We start from the raw sequence: 24648 nt of genomic DNA on the forward strand, positions 1-24648 counted from the left end.
AGCAGGTTCCAGGCTCTGAGCGGCCAGTACAGAGCCCCACACGGGGCTCAAACTCACAAACCATGAGATAATGAAATGAGCTGAAGTCGGATGCCTACCCAACTGAGCCAGACAGGTACCCATGAGTAGGGCTAAGTCTCAAATGGGGTACTTCCAACAGTCTGGTCAGTCTAATTCTGGTCAGTGAAGGGAGAGAAACTCCCTTCACTGACTCAGTCTGGTCAGTGAAGGGAGAGAAACTCCCCATAGATGGTGTCTCAAACAAATTTGAGGATGAAGTCAGTGATGATATACTATGAAAAAGGAAACTTGGATTACCGTGAGGATGACAAAATGCTGCCCAAAGGCACGGTAAACACTGAAGAAAAGCACAAACGTGTAAGAGTCTCACTGAGAAGATCCTTACAACCAAACCTGAGCTCTCTGCGTATCTCCCAGGTTGGTCTATTGTGGATTCTCTATTGACAGAAGGACAGATTAGACCATTGATTAATAAGAAAATCATAGAAGGGGCACCTGGGTGGTTCACTCAGTTGAGTGTCTGGCTCTTGGTTTCGCCCCAGGTCATGATCCCAGTGTTGTAAGATCGAGTCCCGTGTTGGGCTCCTTGCTGAGCATGGAGCCTGCTTAAGATTCTCTCTCTCCCTCTGCCTCTCTCCCCTGATCACTCTTTCTCTCTTAAAAATAAATAAATAAATAAATGAAAATCATAGAATACATAGGTGAAAAAGGAGCTACATGAGTTGTTTTTGTCTGTTCCAACGTTATGGCTCACAGTTTACCTCTAAGTATTTTCGATGATGTTGCCATGGCACTTGATAAAGAAACAGGAAGTTTTTATATCAAAACGTGGAGATTACTGATATATGAAACAAAAAAATTGGTCCCGTGAAGTGAGACTCTTTTTCACATTAGAAAAAAAAATACCACTGCTCTTTTATCATACATGTACACACACACACTTAAACTTATGGCATGTTTCTCTTCTCCAATGTAAATAAATAAATTCTCTGACCAACTGGATGGTTTGAAACTCTTGTTATCATTTTAAAAGAAATTACCGAAATTATTTCAAATTAATCCTCATATGAATATTTTACTATAAAATAAAACAACTAAATACAGAATAAAGCTATTTATTATTTATAGGCAGGATTTATTATTTACTTATTATTCTAGGCAGGATAAGGATCTGAGAGTATAATACAGCTCAAGGAAAGTAGCTACCTAGCTTGACAAAAAATAGGTAATTGCTAAAGTAGAAAATGAGAAATATTGAAAACAAATAGGCAAAACATCTTGAAAGTTTTATAGACTTTAAATTTTAAAATTATAACTTATCAGAAACTATACTTTTCTTATGCATTGTTACTAAAATAGTTGCATTTTGGCTTAAATTATTTATCCATCAGTATACAAACATAATATTCTTTCTACATTTTAGATTACAGATTGTACAACTGCCAACAACAATGTGAGCTCATATATATATTTCTGACATTGGGGAATTATGTTATGGAATGCCAAACATGAGCAATGTATCTAGGATATAGAATAGGTATGAAACAATAAAAAAGAAAAAAATTTTCAAATTAATGATTTAGTAAATTTGCACATTTGAATATAAAAAAAATGCCATCATTATGACCAATGGTTTCTCAATCAAATCCCCTTGTTTCTCATATAATTACACACAGATAAAATTTTAGGGAGTAAAAACTTTTTATTCAAAAATAAAGTAAGTAAGGTCTGTATACATTGTCAATACAAAAATGTAAGCATCTGCCACTATGAGTTCCGTTGCAATGCTAGACCTACTAGAGTAAGTTTTACAGGTAAGCAAATGTGTCACGGCTAGGAAAAGGATTTTAATGGCCGATCCTTCTTCTTACTTGAATCAGGTGACTGGAATGGATTCAGCTTAAGACTAAGCAATCACAACCTTGTGTCATACATTTGAATGATATCTTAGACACATGCAAAAAAGAGCTTATGGTAGATTGGAAAGCCCCCAAAATTTCTTGATGGTGCTGGGAACTGATAGTTTTTAGGTAACTGACTTCCTGAATGGGCTGCTATTGTAGGGTTTCTCAAGTCTCAGTGATGTAAAGGAGAAGCCTAACAGATCACCTGTTGGTTCAATTATGCTTTATTTCTCTTTCATGCACTCCTGTAGTAAATAATGTATTAACCTAATCCTACCAAAAAATCAACAGGCTGCCTGAGAAAATATCTTACTTGATGTTCACTTGATGGAATTTTAGGCACTGAAGGCTAGAAAGTACTTGGAAAAAATCTAACAATGATCTATCTGTATTAGGATTTTTCCTTGTGATTTTAGGTGCATCAAAAAAAATTTTTTTTATATATAAATGGATTATTTGTTAAAATAGCAAACTAAGTAACTTTTGATATCTAAATCAACAAAAGAAGAAATAAGTTAAAACTAGTAATACATATTTATCATTATTATGCATATCACTGTGAGTTGTTGAGGTAAGGTCAGATATAGGCAGTGTTTTCATTTACAGCATACCAGTACTCCTAAAAATCCTTCAGTGAGCCACTGATCACATGGTTTCTGCCATGTATAAATTATGATTTTTGGCAACAATAGATTTGACCGGAGGAGATGATGTATACACCCCTCAGTGACCTCTCTACACTGGCTGGCTTTATCCCCTTTAAATATTATACGTGAGGAATATTTAGCTAAATGTATTAGCAGTGACTAATACTGCAGTTGCTAATGAATGGCTATATGTTTGTATAAAACGTCATAATTAAACTTCCATTTAACAGGAGATAGGTTAGCAAAGAATTTGGATGAACTGCTATCTTATTTACTAAGTAAAATGCCCATATATCGAAAAGAAATAACTCCAAAATTATTGGACACATTATCTTCTCAAGTCCATTTGGTCTTTGAAAATCTGTGCTGTATAGCCATTAAATGAAATTTCCTGTCTTTTTCCAAAGGGCATGATACTGCTATGTACCTTTACCTAAATATGATGATGATTAGTGGAGATTGCTCTCACGGATACATTTGTTTAAACACAAAAAGTTTGCATTCTTAATGTTTACCACAAACCCAACGAAGCTGATGTTCAGTCTGAAGGTCAGTCAGTTCTTCAATAGTTCTCCAGCTGCACTGGCAGGCATATGCCCGTGTTCCTTTCTTCTTTACCAACTTTGTTCTTAATTTGTGGAATTCTGGCATGTTGTTCCTATTAATAAAAAATGAAGATTTTAGCATAGTGGCTTTGTCTTATCAGAGATGACATGATATGAGAAGAGAGTAGGAGGGATGGTGGTTCATCTCCTACCTCAAATACTCACCTATACCATATTTTTAAAAGCCTGCAATATGGTCAGTGGAAGGCACATAAGAGGCATAAAGACAATAGGCTTCTGATGGGTTAACTATAGCAATTTCTCATTAATAGAGAAAAAGTGCCTGCTTTTTCTATTTGTTGAACTAATACTGTATCTTTCATTTATCAGAAAGATATACTATTGGCAACAGAATAAATGTCTATGCTGCATTAATGTTTATTCATTTTTGAGAGAGGCAGAGAGATAGAGCATGAGCTGGGGGAGGAGCAGAGAGAGAGGGAGACACAGAACCTGAAGCAGGCTCCAGGCTCTGAGCTGTCAGCACAGAGCCTGACATGGGGCTCGAACTCACAAATTGTGAGATCATGACCTGAGCCAAAGTCGCATGCTTAACTGACTGAGCCATCCAGGAGCCCCTGTCAGTAATGTTAAAACAATTAAATCAATGGGCAGGACCATTATAAAAAGTGATAACTATCTGACTTGATGCTACTATAAAAAAAAAAAAGAAGTTAATTTAAGTTTAATTAACTGAAAATCAATTATGGTTTTCATGATAATCAATGTATCAAATTTATGTAACAGAAAAAAAGGAAAAATTCAAAATGAAGTGATGAAAAAGTACAAAGCAAAATTATGAAACACAGTATAAATATTAAAAAAAGAGACAAAAAGTGCTATTACCTTTGAGGTCACTGCAATGGAAGGCAGGCTACAAAGTGCCCTCTGGTGGCCAGTGGGCACCATACTCAGTACTGTATTGTACTAAACCCAGGCATAATTTAGGTTTGAACCTAACAAAATCTCAGAGATTTTCCTGGCCAACTTTGTTTTCAGGAAACTGACACTTTGACTAGGTAACTGTTACAGCAAACTAGGGGAAAAAATGAATAATCTAAGTTTTATCAGAAGGGAAAAAACTCCACAAAACTGTGTTTAATGAAAACTAAGTGGTTAAATGAAGAAAAAAAAGTTCTTTATTCAAGCTGTAATATATTGTGACAAATTTAACATTTGATACTTGACTGAATCCTTAACTGGAGATTTTATGAGCAGGAATCATGAATAGCCAGGAAACTAATTAATGTATTCCGAATTTTTTTTAAGGAAGCACATATCTTAAAAGCTTAGAGGGATCCCTGTTGGGGGGGCTCAGTCAGTTATAAGCATTCAACTTTGGCTCAGGTCATGATCTTATGGTTTGAGCCCTACGTTGGGCTCTCTGCTGTCAGCACAGAGCCTGCTTTGGATCCTCTGTCTCCTTCTCTCTCTGCTCCTCCTCCACTTGTTCTCTCTCTCTCTTTCTCAAAATAAAGAAATAAAAAAAAGCTTAGAAATATAATTTTCTGTAAAGAAAATGATTTAGTAGAAAAACACAAGCATTTTATTTAGCTATTATGGCAGGATGATCAAGTAGAGCTTATACTTCTCTTTGAAAATTCCAGAACTTGTCAAAGCTAGAATACACTATTTCTCTCATCTATAAAATAAGGACAATAAAACAAACCAAGGTACAGACTGACACCACTATAAATGGTTCCCTGTGTTGTCAGGCAATTAACGGCATCCTGCAAACGTTTTAACTTGCCTTCTTTGGTGACCACCTACTTGTGCTTTTCTTCAGCTGTGATTCCTTACCCTCCTCAAATGTTTCATCTTCCCTCCAGTCCTTTACTTTCTGTAGATCACATCCCCATTCAGACAGCTAGGCCATCAAATGTGAAAAATCTTCCATTTCCTAGCTTTCCCCCTGAATACATCACTATTTTACCTCCCTCTACTCAGTCACAGAGGGCTCATCCCAGCATTGATACTACATGCATTCTATTATTCTACACTAGTTTTATAAAAGTTTATGGTTTATACTGGTGACATATGGGGGTTACTGACCACTCATTACATTAACCGGAAATTAGTATAGAGCAGAGGATTGAGAAAAGTCAGAAATGGCAAAACGGATCTGAAATCACAAGCTAAGTTTTCCAACTCTAGAATTAACAAGTGGGCTAACCTGATCTGGGATTTGGGGACTTCACTAGGCTTTATTTGGGTTGGGAAATGTGAAACCTCTCAAACTGTAATTTTTCCATGTACTTGTATATTTGAAGTTTTGTGAAGCGGATTCAAAGTTTTCATAAGATTTTGAAAGCGGTTTGATGTGAGACAGTTTAAAAATAATTCAAGTAGAGAAGATTCCTATGGATTTACATGAGAATGGCTGCCAAAAGAGGTGCAGAAGAAACTCTCACCTTTTTCCTTCTCTTCACTACTGGAGACAGCTGCAATATATTCTGATTACTTGTATCAGAAAATACAATTCTTATTCAGGCCCAGGTTTGGGCGGGGGAGAGGGGGTGCAAAATGCATGCCTTATGCGCTTTTATTAGTTTTTAGCTCTTAATTTTTATTTGAAAATGTGAAGTACAATTCAGATACATTTTTATAACTTACATCATCTTAAAAATGTTAGGTATGGTGTAAGTATTCAAGAATTTACACACTGTGGGGCACCTGGGTGGCTCAGTCGGTTAAGGGTTTGACTTGATTTCAGCTCAGGTCATGATTTCACGGTTCATGAGTTTGAGCCCCGTATCGGGCTCTGTGCTGACAGCGAGGAGCCTGCTTGGGATTCTCTCTCTCTGCCCTTCTGCCACTCACACCAGTGCACTCTCTCTCTCTCTGAAAAGAGTTTGCCACTCGCACCAGTGCACTCTCTCTCTCAAAAGTAAATAAACATTAAAAAAAAAAAAAGAATGTGCAAACTGCAAAATATGAGTAAGACACTATCCTGAGCACAAGGAGGAAGGCAGACGTATACCAACTAAGATTTTCAATCTTCTATTCCAGTGAGTGCTATGATAGGTACAAAGTGCTGTGGAGACACAGGAAAAAACGAAATTACTTCCAAGTTGACAGGAGTGGTGAGGGAATCATGGAAGACACGCAATGAACTGTACCCTGAGGGGCAGTTCAGGTTTAAGTAGATAAATGGTGGGATGGTGGGAAGGTGTCCCAGGACGGGAAGAGCTTGCACTGTCCGAAGAAATAGCAGTACTGAGTACTCTGACGCAGCAAAAATCTTGTGAAGGTGAGAAGTAAACTGGGGAAGGACAAGGTGGATGACAGACAGATGGGGGCTGGCTTGTGAAGGGTCTTGCTCTGTACTAAGGAACCTGGACATGCTTCCATAAGCAGAAGACTTTTGGGCAAGAGAATGGCACCCTCAGAGTTATGCTTTAATTCTCAGCAAGGAAAGGGTGGTCAGAAAGAAGAGAAGGTAGGCAGAAAAATCAGTGAGGAGGCTCTTTCTACACTCCTGCCAGAAGTAACAAATCGTCACATAGCCTGACAGCAGATGGAGAGATGAAATGGTCAAGAGGTGGAGGCTACATGATCTTGCCAAGTCCACCAAGAGACATTAGAGCAAAATAAGAAATAAAAAGGTATACTGGTACGTTTTTTCACAGAGGGAAGTTCTCTGGAAACATACCTGAAAAACAGATAATCGCATGATTTGTCCCACATAAAGTCGTCGTAGCTTACTACCCAGAAATCACATGCTACACAACGCAGATGGTCACAAGCTCTGTTCAGAGAAAAAGAACAGTACGTTGAAGATTACTGGTAAAATTAAATAGGGAATTCTGGTGATTTATTAATAGGATACACCACATATTAGAGACGACTGAGTAAACAACAGAAAAGTAAAGATTAATGTGATTACATCTTATTTTTTAACTAAAGGACTGATTATTTTTCAGGTAAAAATTTTCAGGTTAAATTTCTGCACAAACTTGCAGGTTTGATTTATGTACAAACCTACATATTTTACTAAGATCTTACATACTGATACACACACACACATGCATACTGTACAGATATAAGACAGACAAAAGGGATGTGCAGATCTTTTAGTTCAGTGGTTTTCAAATTGTGTCTGAGGGAGATCTTCACTTAGGATTAACTTCTTTAAGTTGCTTCCCTTCCTATTGAAAATTCCAGGGGCGCCCCTATCACAGAATTTGCCACATCATATGGAAATGAATCTATCACCCCATAAGCTACTTAAATGCTGGGACAGTATCTTACTTGCTTCAGTTGCCCCACTATTTGGCATTAATGTATTCATTCAGTCACTTAAAAGATATTTACCCAAAGAACACTATGTGCTGGTAACACTCTGTCTTCATGGAGCTTAGATTCTAATGAGAGAAGAAATAAACAATACTCATAATAACTAAATAATATAGTATGTTAGAAGGTGAAAAGTGCTTCCAGTTTTTGAAATGATAAGTAGAGTAAATAAAATTGGGAGTATCAGGAGGGAGTGGATTGCAATTTTAAGTAGTCTGCACAGGCCTCACTGAGAAGTACATCTGAGCAGGTTCTTTAAAGGGAGTGAGAGGTGGTTAAGAAAACGGGTTAAGAGAAGGTTATATTTAAGAAGCCAGGAAAAAAAGCGTATTTTTATGTTGATGGTAAAGATGCAGAGAAAAGAGAAACACTGATGATACAGGAGAAAGAGGGTAGAATGACTGGAATGACACTTAACAGGTACTAGGTACTTACTGAAAATGTGAGGAATTGAAATGTCACATGTTTCTCAAAACTCATACTACACAGTAAGTTTAGGAGTAAAATGACAATATGTGGAAATACTTATGAACTGCTGCTGCAAACAATTTGATTTGTATAGTGACTGTGATTTACTTTAAAAAAGAAGACATTTCCTCCACTGTTTGAAGTATTTAAAAACTAGAATCAATGTACGGGGTGCCTGTGTGGCTCAGTTGGTTAAGCGCCATACTTCAGCTCAGGGCATGATCTCACGCCTTTGTGGGTTCGAGCCCCGAGTCGGGCTCTGTGCTGACAGCTTGGAGCCTGGAGCCTGCTTTGGATTCTGTGTCTCCCTCTCTCTCTGCCCCTCCCCCGCTCATTCATTCTCTCTCTCTCTCTCTTAAAAATAAATAAACATTAAAAAAAAATTAAACAAACTAGAATCAATGTAGATACACATTTGATCATCTAAAAATTAAAAGGAAATAAAAAGAGGCTTTAAGATACCAAAAACAAAGTGAAAAGACCAGTGGTGACAGAGTGGAAGAAAATATTTTCAACACATTGCTGAATACTTAACGCTATAAAAGAGTGCTTACAAGTGACAACAACGACAACAAAAAACCCTTAAAAAAAATTCAATCTCTCTAATTCAGGCATCATAGTATAGACGTGGAGATAGACTGCCTAGCTTCAAATGTGATTCTACTATTTACTAGCTGTAGTCAAAAAACTTCATTGTGACTCAGTTTCCCATCTATAAAATGGGGGTAATAAGAATACTTCTATACCTCCTAGAATTATTATTGGGACCTAATGAGTTAATACCGGTAAAGTGCTAGTAACAGTGCCTGGCATAGTGTTTGTTAAATAGTTAAAAAATAACATAATTAAAATTTAAAGCAACCACAAATAAATGTTTTAATCTAGCACTTTCAGACATTCCTGGTGGGTATGTAAATTGCTATAACCTTTTCGGAAAAATCTTAGCACTATCTTAAAATCAAAATTACCGCTAGCTGTTGCACTAGCAATCCCATTTTTGGGCACCTATTACATATAAACAAAAACATCAGTATATAAGCATTTATCGGGAATCTGTACTGAACTGCAGCACTGCTGAAGTGGCAAAAACAGGATAGCACCTGGATACTTATTAAAAAGGGAAAAGACTGAACAACATGAAATATATTTATACTATGGAATATTAGGTAGCTGGATGATAAAGAGAATTAGATTTATCTATTGACCTAGAGGGATGTCTAAAGTAAGGTGCACAGTTAACATATATGGCATGATCCTATTTTTGTAAAAACAACTGAAAAAATTTCCTGTATAGGTGTTTGCAGGTTTGGAAGAACATGGAGAAAAGTGTGGAAGGTTATATACTATGTGACTAACACTGGCTGCCTCAGGGGTAGTGGGAATGGAGGGGAGAGAAGATTATTACCTTTCTCTTCATACATTTTTAAATTTCGTTTTTATTTTTTAAAATAAGCATTCAAGACATCTGCAATTAAAAAATAATAAAAAAAAACCCATCATTATATATATTTTTCACTTCTCTCTAAAATTCAGATATGGTAACTTCAAAATTGCGAATATTTTTTGTGCTGACAATTTCTTTGAAAATAAATGCTTTTATTTTAAAAATGATTACTCATAAAAAAATAAACACTCAAAATCTATACAAGTTTCATAAACAATTCTGTATTTTCTTTCAAACTGTTAACAATTTATAGGGTTGTATTTGTACATATGGAAATTTAACACAATTACATTCGTACGTATTTGAACTTGGAGTTTGAACGTACAAGTCAGGAAATGCAAAATGATGATTCCCAAAGCTGCCGTAACTTGCTTTCTTATGCATATGTAGTTTATTACATGATTGCACAGAGTGTTAACTTTAATGCCTTAATACATATGTGCAATTTGGCTAAATTATTGCTGTTGCGGGAACTATAATTTAGAATCTCCTGACATTTTGTATGTGTAAAATCTCAACCATAATGTTAAATATAGCTTTTTAATTTAATTTAAAATTTAGTAGTTTATTCAAATCTACTCACACTACCACATTTTCCTACAAACACTGCCCTGTGAGAAAAATAAAACTAACTTGCAGCTAAGAAATCATTCTGCTGCTACGATTCACTCTATTAGATCATAATTAGTAGCAGCCTATGAAATAATCCAGTCTTACAAGTAGTGTAAAAAATAGGAGAGTAAAATTCGATCTGGCTTGAAAATAACACTTTGGTTTTATCTATACTTTACTAATGCCACCATGCTTCCTGCTACTACTCTTTCTCCTTTCCACCAACTGGGTAAAAGACTCAAATCTTTACACTCTAAATTCATTCAGCATTACTCCCAAACCAGAGCTCCAGCTAGAAATCAGACAAATAAAACATATGGAAAATTAGACTCAATTTCCTTTATGCCCTTGGCATGTAAATAAGTGCTTATTTTTAGGGCTTAAATACATTTCTCTCTCATAACTATGTACATATTAGAGCACCTCTAAAAAAAAAAAAAGGCATGATTCTAATGAAAGATAAATTGTCAGGATTCTTCCTCCAAAATGTGGAGGGAACTCAAATACCAAGTTGTCACCATCAGCTTTGTCCTTTTGTCCAGCTAGTAAGTACAATCTTTACAATTTTAAAGATGTTCATGATGGGAATACCCAAAATACAGTCCAATATAGTCTTCTGCTTAGACGCTGGTTCTCAGTTAAATCCTGTCAGATATGCACAGTGGACTAGGAAGCCTTGATGTTTGGCAGTTGGAAAATGACAGTAGCAGCAATAGAAAAAACATCTAAGATTCATCCCTTTTGCATATATTACATGGTCTGCTGCAAACTGGTATACTAGAAAGCATCATAGGCCAAGAACACGTTACATATTTGAGTCCTCGATTTGTAATAATTTTTGTGACCTTGGCAAGGCGCATTACTTGGGGTGTCATTCTTGACAATGTTCTCTCTTAATTCCCATAGCCATTTAAACACTGAGTTCTGTCAGTTCTAGATTCTAAATAGCATAGACATGACACCTTTCCCTACAGCTACTGTCACCACTCAGGTTACAGCTACCATCACTGTCTCTTTCCTGGAGCACCATAACTACTACCTGCTGACTGGTCTCCCTGTGTCCTCACCAGTCTTGTCCCTCCAACTTCTTATCTATGTTCCATTCAGTAGCCAAAATGACTTCCTTTATCAATACAAGTATGATTGTCACTCCATCTGCTAAAAACAAAATCCAGTCCCCCCTTCCCCAAACAAACAAAACAACTAATGGCTTCCACTGCATATATCAATACATTTTCTAAAATCCTCCAGAGGGCTACAGGACCCCAAACAAAAATGTCCCTCAACTACCTTGCCAGCCCCATCAAGAGCCATTCTCTCCCCCACTCACTATGCTCCAGCTCACCTGGCTGTCCTGTGCTACTCCAAAACTCCTTCCCAGCTCAGGGATCATCTAACACCATGTGCCCTCTGGCTCTAATGGTCCTCTCTTTGCTAATTCATTTTTCATGCTGTAGTCTGGTTAAATGTTATTTGCTTAGGGAAGCATTCTCTAACCCTTCCTATTAACTGGGTGCTAATTATCTACGCTTATAGTACCCTGCACTTTCCCTTCAAATTATGTATTATATGGAAATTAAATACTTATTTGTGGAATTACCTATTTAAAGTCTCTCTCCTTATCTAGACTGATAACTCACTGAGAGCAGAGAAGTGTGCATTTATTTATCATTGACAACCTAGGACCTAGTAAACAGGTGGCTAATATGTGTTCAATGAATTTGACACCAGTGTCTCAATTTCCTTATTTATAAAATGGGGTTAAAAAATCTTGCTCTATTTGGATCCTGTTTTTTTTCCTGTGGAGTTGAACCAATAAGCATATTTAAAACAGTGCTCTGGACAGCATAAAGTACTTCACACATAAAATGTTTTACATGCATATGAACAGGTCTATCCTTCCCCTCCTGTGGGTATAGATCTGTGTTATGAAGAGGATGGTCTATGAGGGTATCTTTGTAATGGTAAGGAAGAAAAGATCCATGAATATAAACATTTATCTATGCATATATATGATAACAGTATGTGTTTTTTCCTTTTGTAGCTGTGCAGAAAGTAGGAAGGGGTTTGATGGATATTGGCATGCTCATGGGTCAATATTATCTAATAGGATCCCCCAGGTATAAAAATAGGCTGTTCTTTTGTCTACTTAAATTCCATCTGGAGCAAGACTCTTCTGTGCTAGAACCAAAGTACATGTAAAAAACACCATATAAAAGAAAATCTTCATGAAATATTTACTTTTTGGAAGTGAACCAGAATGTATTATCTTAGAGACCATTTGTAAAATCAGAAGACACCTGTAAGTAAACACTGATACATATTTCCTGAGATAAAATGGAAAAGTAGTAGGAGAATATAGGACTAGCAGCACTGCCATTTGAGAAAGACCCACAAATAATTGCAAACTATTACTCAAAGTATCTTAGCTATGTTTTGCACCATCGGCATACTCTAATGTACCATTGCATTTAATCCTCACGATATCTCCATGGAGTATGTTCAGTTTTTACAGGTGAGGAAAATGAAGTTTTAGAAGATAGATCCCTTCTCTCAAGGCTTCCCATCTCGCAAGTGGCACAGTGAAGGATCTGAACTCAGGCATTCTACCATCAGGGCCCTTTCTCTTCATGCTCTGCAGGGGTCATCATTTGCTTCTTTACCAGTTCCTCTCCTGGATAGGGTTGTATGTATGTATGTATGTATGTATGTATGTATGTATGTATGTATTTATTTATTATTTTTGGCATCTAGTATTTAGCATAAGGGCTGGGACATGCTGGGCATTTTAAGAATATCATATAAAGAAAAGAAAAAAGAAGCTCAAATAGAATGAGAATGAGAAAAAAATTTGTAGATAAGCAAAGACAGCAAGGACATACATTAGAAAGGACAGTCATTCTAGAAAAAGGAATAAATGTGAAAAACATTCAGAGGCAGAAAAATGTAAGTGGAAAGTAGAGGATAACAAATGTTCTGGTGGAAGTGAAGTATCCTAACCCGGCTTTCACTGGAGGTGAAGCCAGGAAGAACACGATCTGGCAAAGCAAATAATGACTCTAGAGTTAATGTGAGATGAATGGTAGCTTTCATTTTCCCTCTGAACAGGGGAGATGTGCTCAAAAGAATATGTTAGGGATATTATCCTTCATGTTATATATGGGCGAAGCTAGAGAAGAAGGAGTGGGTGGTAACGGGGAAACTACTGCAGTTCCTAGGTGATCTGAGAGAAGCTGGGGTTGGAGGGGGTGTGGTCTGGAAACATGGAGACAAGTCCCAGTGGCTCCACATGGGTAAGTAAGGACTGCCAGCAAGCAGACTGTACTCTTCTGTGAGGGCCAGCTTGTGTTTCTAATTCTTTGAATAGATGGCCCTCAACGCACAATGATTCAAGTGCTATTGTTATTTACAGCCCTTACAGCAGACAGCACCCTGGGGGACTTCTAGTAGCCCATCTGAGCCATTCTGCTGCCTGTTGTTTCCAATACAGGGTTCCCCACACTCCCAACCTCCCTTCAGTCCCATGGCCTTTCTTTCTAGGCTTCCTAGGATCTAGGCCAGCACCACTACAAACCCTCCTACAATGACGTTTTAGATCCCACTTCTATTATTCAATATAACCATTATTCCTCCTAAAATGTGGTCAACATGCAATTATATATCTCATTCTTTTCTTTCTTAAAAAATTAACAGAAAGTAGAAAAGTGTTTTAGAAACGACTAGACAAAATATAATAACCTAGACAAACAGGCCTCTGCAAAAACAGAATCAACAGTCTCAGGACAACAGAAAGATATGCTTAAATCAATTTGTTTCCCTACATTATGACAATGATAATGGACTATTCTAGCAGTAATGGGGTGGGTGGTATCAGGACCATAAGACTGTCCTGAAAGAAGTAATGAATGAGACAGTGGGTGTAAGGGGTGGGGAAGAGACAAAGAAAGGAGGGTTTCTGCTTTTTAGGCATGTAAAATCAAGTGACTATGTTTGAGAACTTTCTGGGTACTGAAGACCCAGCTTTCTTATGCTGTTTGGCCAAGACAGTGGGTAACACATCATGTAGCTGCACGGCCACATTTGCCTGTCTCATCCACTGGCTTCTACTGCCCAGAAGGCAAAAATGGCAAGGCAGAAGCTCTCTCTTGGTGTCCTGTGGAAAGCAGACTTGGATGGGAATGAACCAGGCACTTCACGTGGGGCTTAGAAATGGGCATCAACACAATGAACAGCACACACCCAACATCACAGCTTTCATCAGCTATCGCCCAGAATAACAAACATTTCAGTATAGTGTTCTTAACCTGGCTAATAAAATACACCTCTCATTACAAAACAGATGGATGCCAAGATGATAAGAGCTACATTTTAAGGACAGGGTATCAACTGGGAAAAACCTAGTTAAGAAAGATAATCTATTTCTGACCTCCTACCTCTGTGAAGTATTTGTTCCAATTCCACATGGAGCAGTGCTTCCACCAAGGTACACTGGGCTGCAGCTAGACGTGTTCAATAGATGGGAGAAAAAATTACAATAAAAAAACATGAGAAGTGAGTTTGGCCTCATTGACTCTATATACTTGTAATCAAACAGTATATTTTCCTGATCAGGCTAACTTTCAAAGAAGAGGTATTTATTCCAGGATCATTGTGTTATTGGATATAACCTGTACATTCCGGAACACTCAAGGAGTTAAAATGAGTCACAGAAAAATGTGTTTGCCAAATAATATAAGGGACAAAGTAAACACTGAAGAATATAACAGAACATTAATTTTGAGGAACTGTTCACACTTATTTTTTTTTCATGTGGCAGAAAATTATTTACAATGCAATAATCTTCCATTCAAGTTCTTTTACACTGTGGGGTCACAGACCGTAAGAACACCGAAGATATTGCTATTGGTCTTTCTCTTGAAAACCAACCAGTGCTTTGTTGTTCAATGTCACTGTTGTTTAAATGGTTACAAAATCTACTAGACTATGCTCATAGTGTTTGCTCACTAGTGTGTATAATTCACTAAAGCAATCTCAACTTACCTTTTACCAAGGCCTTGAATGGGAGCTCTGACAGATGTGTTACCTGAAGATTTAGATTTTAATTTCTGTTAAAAAAACAAAACAATAAAGGCCAAGGGTAACTTGAAGAATTCTAACATAAAATCTAATATTCTTTATTTTATAACAAGAATATTTTTTAAATGACTTAAATACAAATTTTGTATAATTTTAAAGTTACTGAAATAAAAACAATGATCAAAACCTTTTAAAGGCAAAAGGGAAGTAGACCTCCCTAAGGAATTTGTAAATTACTCAGCTTTTAGTCTAGGAAACTGATATACTGCCATTATTAGCATGCTAAGATTTAGAGTCACTTTATAACTCTTCAGTTAATACTAAGTTCAATGATTTAATATGAAGGACCTGCTATTTAAAACTTCATCCTGGAAAAATTCAATTGAGGAGGAAAAAAAACCTCAGACTCATTTTTAAAGGCTGTAAATGGTACTCACCTGAACTGAAAATAAACTAACCAAACTCCTGGGTAACTTCAGAAATATTAATTTTGATCAAATGGAATGGTACCAACCAATAGACATTCAAGGAAATTGTAGAACTACCTAGTTACAACCATACAGTAGTTCCTATATGGTTACATAACATCATCATTATTAGCAAGCATTTATTAAGTGTTAACTGGTATATGGTACCAAACAACATAAACCAACCACATACCAGGACCACCGCCAAGGAAAGGAAGTAAGATGGAGAAAATGCAATTTAAACTATGCAGAGACATGCCTTTATTTTACCTAGTAGGTGAGGAAATTTAACGGAGGCAGAAGTATTTTGTTTCACTATTTTTTTTATTTGATGTTAAACAGAACTGGAAAAATTTTTGATGCATGCCTAAAAGATAAAAACGTGGATGAGTCTTTTTTTTTTTTTATTTGGGGGAACATGTTTCATGTACCATCCAGGCTTGCACGCACAGTATTTGTTGTTCTTGGGCTTTCTTGTGTGGGTCTGAGAACAGTTCAGAAATTCAACAGGAGTGAGCAATGGGGGAGGAAGCAGTGCTCTCTTCTCTGGAAGATGAGCTGCTAAGATAAGAATAAGGTGGGGACAGATACCTCTTCAAAGACACCTCTCTTCCTCACCCAATCCATGTTTTACATAGATCTGCTCTCCTCCAGAAGTTTATTTAGATTGTTTTTTCCCCTCACGATCTGGAGAACTGAATACAATAACTAAAAAAAGGGAGTATCAGAAAAAATGCAAAGAAGTTCACCTACCCACAATTGTAGAAATTATTTCAATTTAGTGTATTTTAAAGCCAAAGCAGAGAAGTATTTCCGTCTCCTTCTGAACTGTCTTGAAATAAAGAGATAGTACCTCACACACAGATACATGCCCTATGGTACTTAGTAACAAATTGTTCAGATCCTTGAGTAACAAGAACATCATGCAGTTTTATCCTACTATTGATTAAATTAGCATTGCTATTTGGCATTTATGATGCATTCTTGTTTGCAGAGTACTCATCATTCTTACTATGTTGATATGTTAATCAACTGGGTCATCAGCCTATTAATTTACCATCTGCTTATGAACAGAAAATGTTAAATTTAGAGAAATAAAGATCTTAAGCTCTATACTAGTCATTTGATTTTTAGTCTGGCTACCAAAAATAAAAGTGGCTCTTATCTCTATCCTTACCACCACCACTGCCTAGTAATTTTCCCCTTTAAAAAAAACCCTCTTTGAGGGGCGCTTGGGTGGCTCAGTTGGTTGAGCGTCTGACTTTGACTTTGGCCTGGGTCATGATCTCACAGTTTGTGAGTTCGAGCTCTGCACTGACAGCTCAGCGCCTGGAGCTGCTTCAGATTCTGTCTCCCTTTCTCTTCCTTCCTCAGCTTGTGCTCTCTCAAAAATAAATAAACATTAAAAAAGCCCTCTATGATAATATATTTTTCTTTCTTTTTTTTATGTTTATTTTTTGAGAGCAAGCAAGCGAGCGTGAGCACACAAGCAAGGGAATGGCAGAGAGAGGGACAGAAGATCTGAAGTGGACTCTGTGACTGATAGCAGAGGGCCTGATGTGGGGCTCCAACTTATGAACCATGAGATCATGACCTGAGCTGAAATCAGGAGTCAGATGCTTAACTGAGCCACCCAAGCGCCCTGGTATTATATTTATCTCTTAGATTTTTTTTCCCTTCGTGGTCCCCGTAATTTAGACTTCCATCTGGCCTCCTTCTCTTAAATTTCACAAATGTATTTTCACCAAACCAGTAAAAATTAATGTATACAGACTCTCATCCACTGCTGGCCACAATAGAAATGGTATAGTCACTTCAGAAAACGTTTGGCAATGGGTAGAAAAGTTGAAGATAAGCACACCTTATGACCTAGCAATTCCTCCTCTAGGTTTGTGCACCCTAGAGAAACTCTCGTACGTGGATAAAAGAAGCCATGCAAAGAATATTTGAAGAAGCAATGTTCCTAAATGCAACAACTGGTCACAATCTAAAGGTCTATTACCAGGGAAGTGGGTAAACAAACTGTGGCAGAATTACATAATGGACTATTGTACATCAGTTAAAATGGTTTAGGATTATATAAGTATGTAACTAAAATATAAAAGTATAGATGGAAAGGATAGGTTACCTGTGGGAAGGAAGGCAGTAGAGTAGGATTTGGAGTTCTTAAACTATAATTTTTATTTCTTTAAAAATAAATCCAGAGAAGCGAATATGACAAAACATTAAGATATGTTCACTATGGGTGGTAAATATATAGCTGGCAGTTATATTATTTTATAAGCTTTTTATAAAGTTGATAGATACAAAAGCACTCAAACATTAAAATACAAACAATGTACTCATTGGTTCATGGGATAACAGCAATGTCATTGCATCTGAAACATTAAGCATATTTCTATAATTAAAGCTGTTTTCAATCTTTTATTTATTTTTATTTTGTTTTTAGAGAGACAGAGCACGGGTAGGGGAGAGGGGCAGGGAGACAGGGGTAGAGGGAGAGAGACAGACAATCTTAAGCGGGCTCCACATGGGGCTCAATCCCACAACCCCGGATCATGACCTGAGCAGAAATCAAGGATCTGATGCCCAGGTACCCGCTTTCAGTCTTTTAGAAAAGCATTCTTAGAGTATACAAATAAATGTAAGAAACCTATTTCATCTGTGAGCTGACTTCTGCTCTAACAGCTTTTCTAGTTTCATTCTTGCTGAGAAATGAACAGCAAAACACATACTGAGAGTTTTTAATATTTTATTTTTTCTATAACTCTGAGTAGAATAATTCCTTTAAAATAATTGTATTTCTCAGAATTCAAAGGACTACAGATACTTGTGCATTCTATACATTTACAGACTATTCTAAACATGTCTTGAAATAATGAAAGAATTACTGCACATTTATAATACTTGACTTACAAAAGGTTTTTTGTCAAAGTTGGGCTCTTCAAATATTTCACTAATAAGACTGTCAAGATCATCTTCTTTTGCAAATGTTTCTGTTGATCTGAAAACAAAACAGCTGAAGCTTAAGTGCAGATAAAGTCAGTCAGTATCAGAAGACTTTTGTCTAATTGGTTTATTATTAGAGTTGATAACAGGAGGATAAATGTGATGTTAATTATTTTCCTTCTATAGACATAGTTGAAGACTGTTGACACAAAGATGCAGTTTATCAGGTACAAATTCATATATGTACTTTACTATTTCACACTTAAAATAAAACATTTAAAGCTATATTCAAGAGAAAGCTGGGCATTACCTTTCTAAATTACATCAACCACTTATTTAAAGAACACAAGATACGTACAATTATAAGTAGAACCTGAGAATTATAAACAAAGATAATTTTAATTAGTCTTTCTAATTGTTTCCCTAAGAGTTCCATTGTAAGTCAATAACCGTATCTCTTAACTACAGGAGCTGAATGTTATATAATCAAATGATCTATCTATCTATCTATCTATCTATCTATCTATCTATCTATCTATCTAACAAGAGCATTCACTTGACAGAATATCTCAACTACCTTTCTACTTTGTGCAGGGAAAGCCATCACAGGACTATTGATATGAACTGTTACTGCACAAAACTCTTTAATAGCTAACTAACATTTACTGAATACATACTATATAGATGAAGAAGCAGGGACTGAGAGATTCAGAAACTCACCCAATATCATACAACTAGTGGGAAGAGAGGTTTGGAATTCAATCTAGGGCAGTCCACACACCTAATGCTAAACAAGAGGAACTCTTTTTAGAGTTTGTTATAGATGCTTTATATCAACTCCATAACTTAATTAGACCATTAAAGTGTATATTTTAGGAGATAAGTTTAGTCAGACTGATTTCAGAAATGTATCTACTCTGAAAATTCTTTTATTTATTTATTTATTTATTTATTTATTTATTTATTTATTTATTTAAGAGAGAGAATCTTCAGCAGGTTTCACACTCAGCACAGAGCCTGATGTGGGGCTTGATCACATGACCTTGGGATCATGACCTGAGCTGAAATCAGGAGTTGGACGCTCAAGCAACTGAGCTACCCAAGTGCTCCTGAAAATTCTTAACTTCAGGATTATAATCCTTCTTTGTTATTGCCTGGAGTAATTAACCCAATGTAAGAAAATCCAGACACTGAATGTCTGATTCCATCTATCTCCAGGCTTTGCCTCTTCAGTTGTTCCCTCTATAACTTTTACCCTTAAATTCTTCCACTCTATACTGGCTCGTTCCCTTGACTTACAAGTATATACAGGACTCCAAAAATTCTCTTGAGCTGCCACCCTCTCACTCACTCCTGAAGTCTATATCCATTATTTCTACTCTCTCACAAATATATGGGATGGTGATCTGGGTGAGGGTTTCTCAAACATAGAACTACTGACATTTGGGACCACATCATTCTTTGGTGTGTGTGTGTGTGTGTGTGTGTGTGTGTGTGTGGTGGTGGTGGTGGTGGTGGTGGTGGTAGAAGCAGGGCTGTTGTGCACTGCAGGATGTTTTACAGCATCCCTAACTTCTACTCAATAGATGCCAGTAGCATACCCCTCCCCAGTTGTGACAAATATGCCAAGACATTGCCAAATGCCCTTGAGTGGTAAAATCATCACTGGTTGAGAGCTACTGACCTAGTTTAAACTCTCTGAACCTCAGATATTTTACCTGTAAAAATGAGATCTAGATAACTATTTAAGACTTTTTCCAGGTTTAATACACTATCTCTGGCCTCTACATCCCTCAACTGTAGTGAAACTTTTCTCTCAAATGTCAACACTGCCTACATCACTAAATTTAATGGCTGCTTTCAGTTCCACCCCCCTTTAATCTTTCGAAAATGCCCAAGGCTGTGAGGCACCAATTCCTTCAATTTCTTTTATGACAGCAGGTTGCTAAGTTGTTCTCCTGAAATTCTCTCCTCCTTTAGTTTTTAGGATATTCACAATTTCAAGAATCAGATGCACTCAAACTTTATGAACCCAATAGAACTATTAGGGATCCACACTTACATAAGATTCTGGTCTGTTATACCATTTCATGATGCATACAATTGCCTATGCTTTATTATAGAAATGAAAAAAAGAAGAAAAGAATGCCATTATTTCAGTGAGAACTCATACAAATTTTAATGGATCCTATGATACTTTTTTTTGGTCTTTTGATGCTATAATACAGTAATCTTTTTTTTAGTTCATTTACTTATTTTTTTAGTAATCTCTACATCCAACATGGGGCTCGAATTCATGACCCCAAGATCAAGAGTTGCATGCTTTTCCAACTGAGCCACGAGGCATTCCTATAATACAATAATCTTAATCAAAGGTTAATAAACACTTATTGGTCCCCCCCAACTTGGCTTCTTATATTCTAATCTTGATTAAAGATACAGTTTTTGTCAAAAGTAAAAGGCATACTCTAAAATATATATACATATATATTTATATATATACTATATATATATAGTATATATATAAAGTATATATATATATATATATATATATACACACACACACACACACATATAAACAGTTGAGACCCAAATGAAATGTAAACGGTATATATAAAAGCTTAAATCTAGATCTACAATATCCTGGTAGGCCTGGAAATATGACCTTGGGCAAGTAACTTTTACTTAGTTTGGTCAGTGAAATGGGGATAATATTATTTACCTCACAGGGTTGTGGATATTAAATGATATGACACACACAAAGCACTTAGCATATAGAAATGACTCAATAAATGTTGGCTATTATTATAGCTATCATCTAGGAGGTTATGATATTATCTGTAAATATTCCCATCTGTATCATCCTGAACCACTTTAGTCCTATTGCAGTTCAACCCAGTTTTTTTTTTTAAACTAACCAGTCCTTCTCTTTATCATTTTGAATACTTCAACAAATTGTATAGGTTTTGACCTCTTACATAAGCAGTTGTTCCTGGTATCCAGATGTAGCATGGTCATTTATTATTTGTGGAGCTATCATTTTAAGAGATAATTTCAGTATTTTAACTCTTATAAGGGGAAGAGATACTGGCTACATTGCTATACAATTGACAGGTAGTCTGTTAACAAATTCATAAAAAAATAGGTTCCTAATTTTTTTTAAACATTTTAAAAACAATTTTATTTATTTTTGAGAGAGTGAGAGACAGAGTGAGAGCAGGAGAGGAACAGAGAGAGAGGGAGACACAGAATCTGAAGCAGGCTCCAGGCTCTGAGCGGTCAGCACAGAGCCTGACATGGGGCTCAAACTCACGGACTGTGAGATCATGACCTGAGCTGAAGTCGGGCACTCAATGAGTGAGCCATCCAGGTACCCCGGTTCCTAATTTTTAGTATCAGTTTTGGCTCATGATAAAATTTTAATGTTTGACCTCATATACCAGGTAGGGACTGTATTTGGTTTTAGGTTTAGGGCCTTTGCTGCTGTTTTTTGCATAATTTACCTTTACAAGTACATGGCCAAATGAAAAGTTTTAACACACAAATAACAGCAGTACTGGTTTGCTACAACTTTTATAAAAGTATTACTTAAAAATCTGATGTAGTAAGATGGGATGGGATGCTAGAAACATTATGGATGGATTTTAGTAGTGCAAGAACAGGCCATGGAGAGGCATAAAGGACCCGTTTTTAAAGAGGATCCACCTCAGCAGCCCTTTCTATTTTGAGCAGCATGCTCCAAGACATCCTATCCATCCGCATGCTAGCTCTCCTAAGATGAAGGCTTTGGAAAGCTCTTTGATAAATTCTCTCCATCCCCCAAAGGAATGAATAAAAAGAACCAAAGAAATTGTAAAATAACATTGCTGTGGAATGTGGACGGTGGGATGTACTGGGAATGAATACATAAGACCTCCAGCATACAAGGCAAAAATATATAAATTAATGAGTGATATTTGCATAACTGTTCAGTCAAATAAGTATTAGCTCCTTCAAAGTAGTCATTTTAGTTGGCTCTACATTTGTTTTTTCAGAATACTGCCCAGTACTTAACTAATTTTTAGAATTTGTTTCTGAACTTTAGAATCTTTTCAATGTTTTTTATCTTCTGAGGGTCAATTTTTATAAACAAATGTCACTAGAGGTTAGGTCGGGTAATTTGGGTACCAATGTTGGGTAAATACTTCTGGGAAATCATGCACCTGTACATCAAGGCCAAACAAAACCAAACTACAGACTCAGTCATAAATTGACAAGAATGACTTTCTTGAGTTGTTCCAAAGCTGCCTCTGTGTAATTACACAAACATTTCCAACATAGTCACTACAGAGATTCCCAGGTCATCACTTTGAAGGGCAATATTCATTCTGACACAAAAATTTTGACTTTTTGGGATTGAGGAAAAAGAAGTCTTATTATTTCATGATTATACAGAATCAAAAAGATGGACAAATTTGAAAGGTAGTTTTTAGGATCAAAACCCAGAATACTTAAGAAATCTCCTGAAATTTCAATTTGGATGCCTGAGATTCCCTGAGACCCTTACCTGGGGGCCACAGGGAGAAGATAGGTGGCTGTACTAACATTGTATTCACAATAATTAACTATTTATCCAAAATTTAATATTACTCACTTCTCTGAGTTTAAAAAAAATTAGCTAATGATGACACAGTATAGAACGGAATCGTTTTCTCGAACAACCGGCCCAAGGATTATTCTGCCTGGGGAATTGGGTCAGAGGCGATAGGCTGAGGTTCTTTGTGCGAACGAATCTTACAGTGGGATGAGGACTCACGCTAAGGCAAAGACCCTGGTCAGAGTGGTCCTCTAGGGCGGGTCTCAGGAGAGGACCCCAAAGCTGCACCTCGCACTCCCCCGCCCCATTTGAGCCCCCGGGACCTGTCTAGGTGAAAGAGACTGGCTGAGGGCTCTCACGGGGGGATCGCTGGTCCTTGCTAAGAAATGCCCAAATCCTCCCGGACAGGGAGTTGACGTGTATGCTGCCCTAGGAGTGGGAGCTCAGGATCTCGGCCCGACTAGGGAGAGGAGCTGGAGATCGTGGGCAGCGGGCGGCTTTAGGGCGTGTAGCAGGCTTTACCCAGGACAGCTCACCCCTCCCGCCTGTTAACCTGAGATTTTCTTTCGCTTCGGCTTGGTTCCGGTCGTTGCTGAGGATGCCGCCGACGCAGCCTCTGGGCCGCTCGACCATGCCCAGTCTGAGTGGGTCTGGTCTGCAAAACTTGGATTCGACCTCATCCAAGAGCTCGTCCAGGTCCTTCGCCATCTTGAATCGTTACGTCTTTCTCCCGTTCCCGTCGCGACAGCGCCGGGTGGTTTCCAGGGGCAACGCGAGGATATTACAGATCGCGCTCTCGCTCGCGGCCACTCCCGCGCATGCGCTTGTCGTCCCAAGGCAGCCCAGGCGTCCGAGACGCCCGGACGCTGACGTGCTCGCGCAAAAGGGCGCAGGGGGTCCGCGAGTCCTGGCGGAGCTGGCCAGCCCGCGGGGCCGGAGGTCGGAGCTGTCCCTTTTTGCGCGACCTCGCGACGCTTTGCTTTTCTCCGCTCCATATTGGCGTGTTTTGTTCCGTCTCCCCCTCCTGGGCTCAGGTTGTAACCACAATCACGCGACACCCTAGCTCCCTCACGCGCTCCTTTTACGGTCCCATTGGGGTCCCCATTGTATTCCAACCGTTCAAAATTCCTTAAATAATCTGCGGGAAACACTGGGAAGAACTCTCCGAAACGAAAACAAGTATCGGCAGCAAAAGTTCACCTTCCCGTAGTCGGCAGGATTCGAACCTGCGCGGGGAGACCCCAATGGATTTCTAGTCCATCGCCTTAACCACTCGGCCACGACTACTGCTGCTGTTAATTTTGGCAGTGAGATCTATGTAGACTCTTCACACGAGTGTGTACAGTGTAACAGGTATGTTTGGATCGGGGAGAAAAACCATTCAAAGCTGTTCTGTCAGATAAAAGCGTATTTGAATGTTATGGTTCTAATTTATGAGGGATTCTTAGAGGATATCCCGTCCAACTCTTTTCTATCAGAAAAAACTGAGTTCTAGTCTGACTTCTTAAGTTAGAGTCAGAAAACAGGAGGGAGCTAGGAAAGCCTGGTACTAACGTACACCTGCTTTCTCAGTAATGGAGCCG

The 24648-nt window shown here is 37.6% G+C and overlaps 1 protein-coding gene and 1 non-coding gene across 3 annotated transcripts; both read right to left on the reverse strand.

The window, feature by feature from the left end:
* Window positions 1-1120: 1120 nt before the first annotated feature.
* On the reverse strand, window positions 1121-23850 carry CFAP418 (cilia and flagella associated protein 418). Of its 2 annotated transcripts, XM_047842440.1 has the most exons (6): window positions 23619-23823; window positions 18457-18544; window positions 15038-15102; window positions 14431-14496; window positions 6830-6925; window positions 1121-3230 (listed from the first exon to the last, which is right to left on the reverse strand). In XM_047842440.1, exons 1-6 carry the CDS (start codon window positions 23771-23773, stop codon window positions 3077-3079), a joined length of 624 nt encoding a protein of 207 aa, XP_047698396.1. In that variant the 5' UTR covers window positions 23774-23823; the 3' UTR covers window positions 1121-3076. The 2 variants fall into 2 exon arrangements, with proteins under 2 accessions (XP_047698396.1, XP_047698397.1); XM_047842441.1 differs by lacking the exon at window positions 6830-6925 and having other exon boundaries at window positions 23619-23850.
* A 420-nt stretch (window positions 23851-24270) lies between these two features.
* TRNAS-AGA (transfer RNA serine (anticodon AGA)) lies at window positions 24271-24352 on the reverse strand. The gene has a single exon. It is a non-coding gene; the product is annotated as a tRNA-Ser (tRNA).
* Between the last annotated feature and the right edge of the window lie 296 nt (window positions 24353-24648).

Source organism: Prionailurus viverrinus, chromosome F2 (genome assembly GCF_022837055.1).
Source record: "Prionailurus viverrinus isolate Anna chromosome F2, UM_Priviv_1.0, whole genome shotgun sequence".
Lineage (NCBI taxonomy): Eukaryota > Metazoa > Chordata > Mammalia > Carnivora > Felidae > Prionailurus > Prionailurus viverrinus.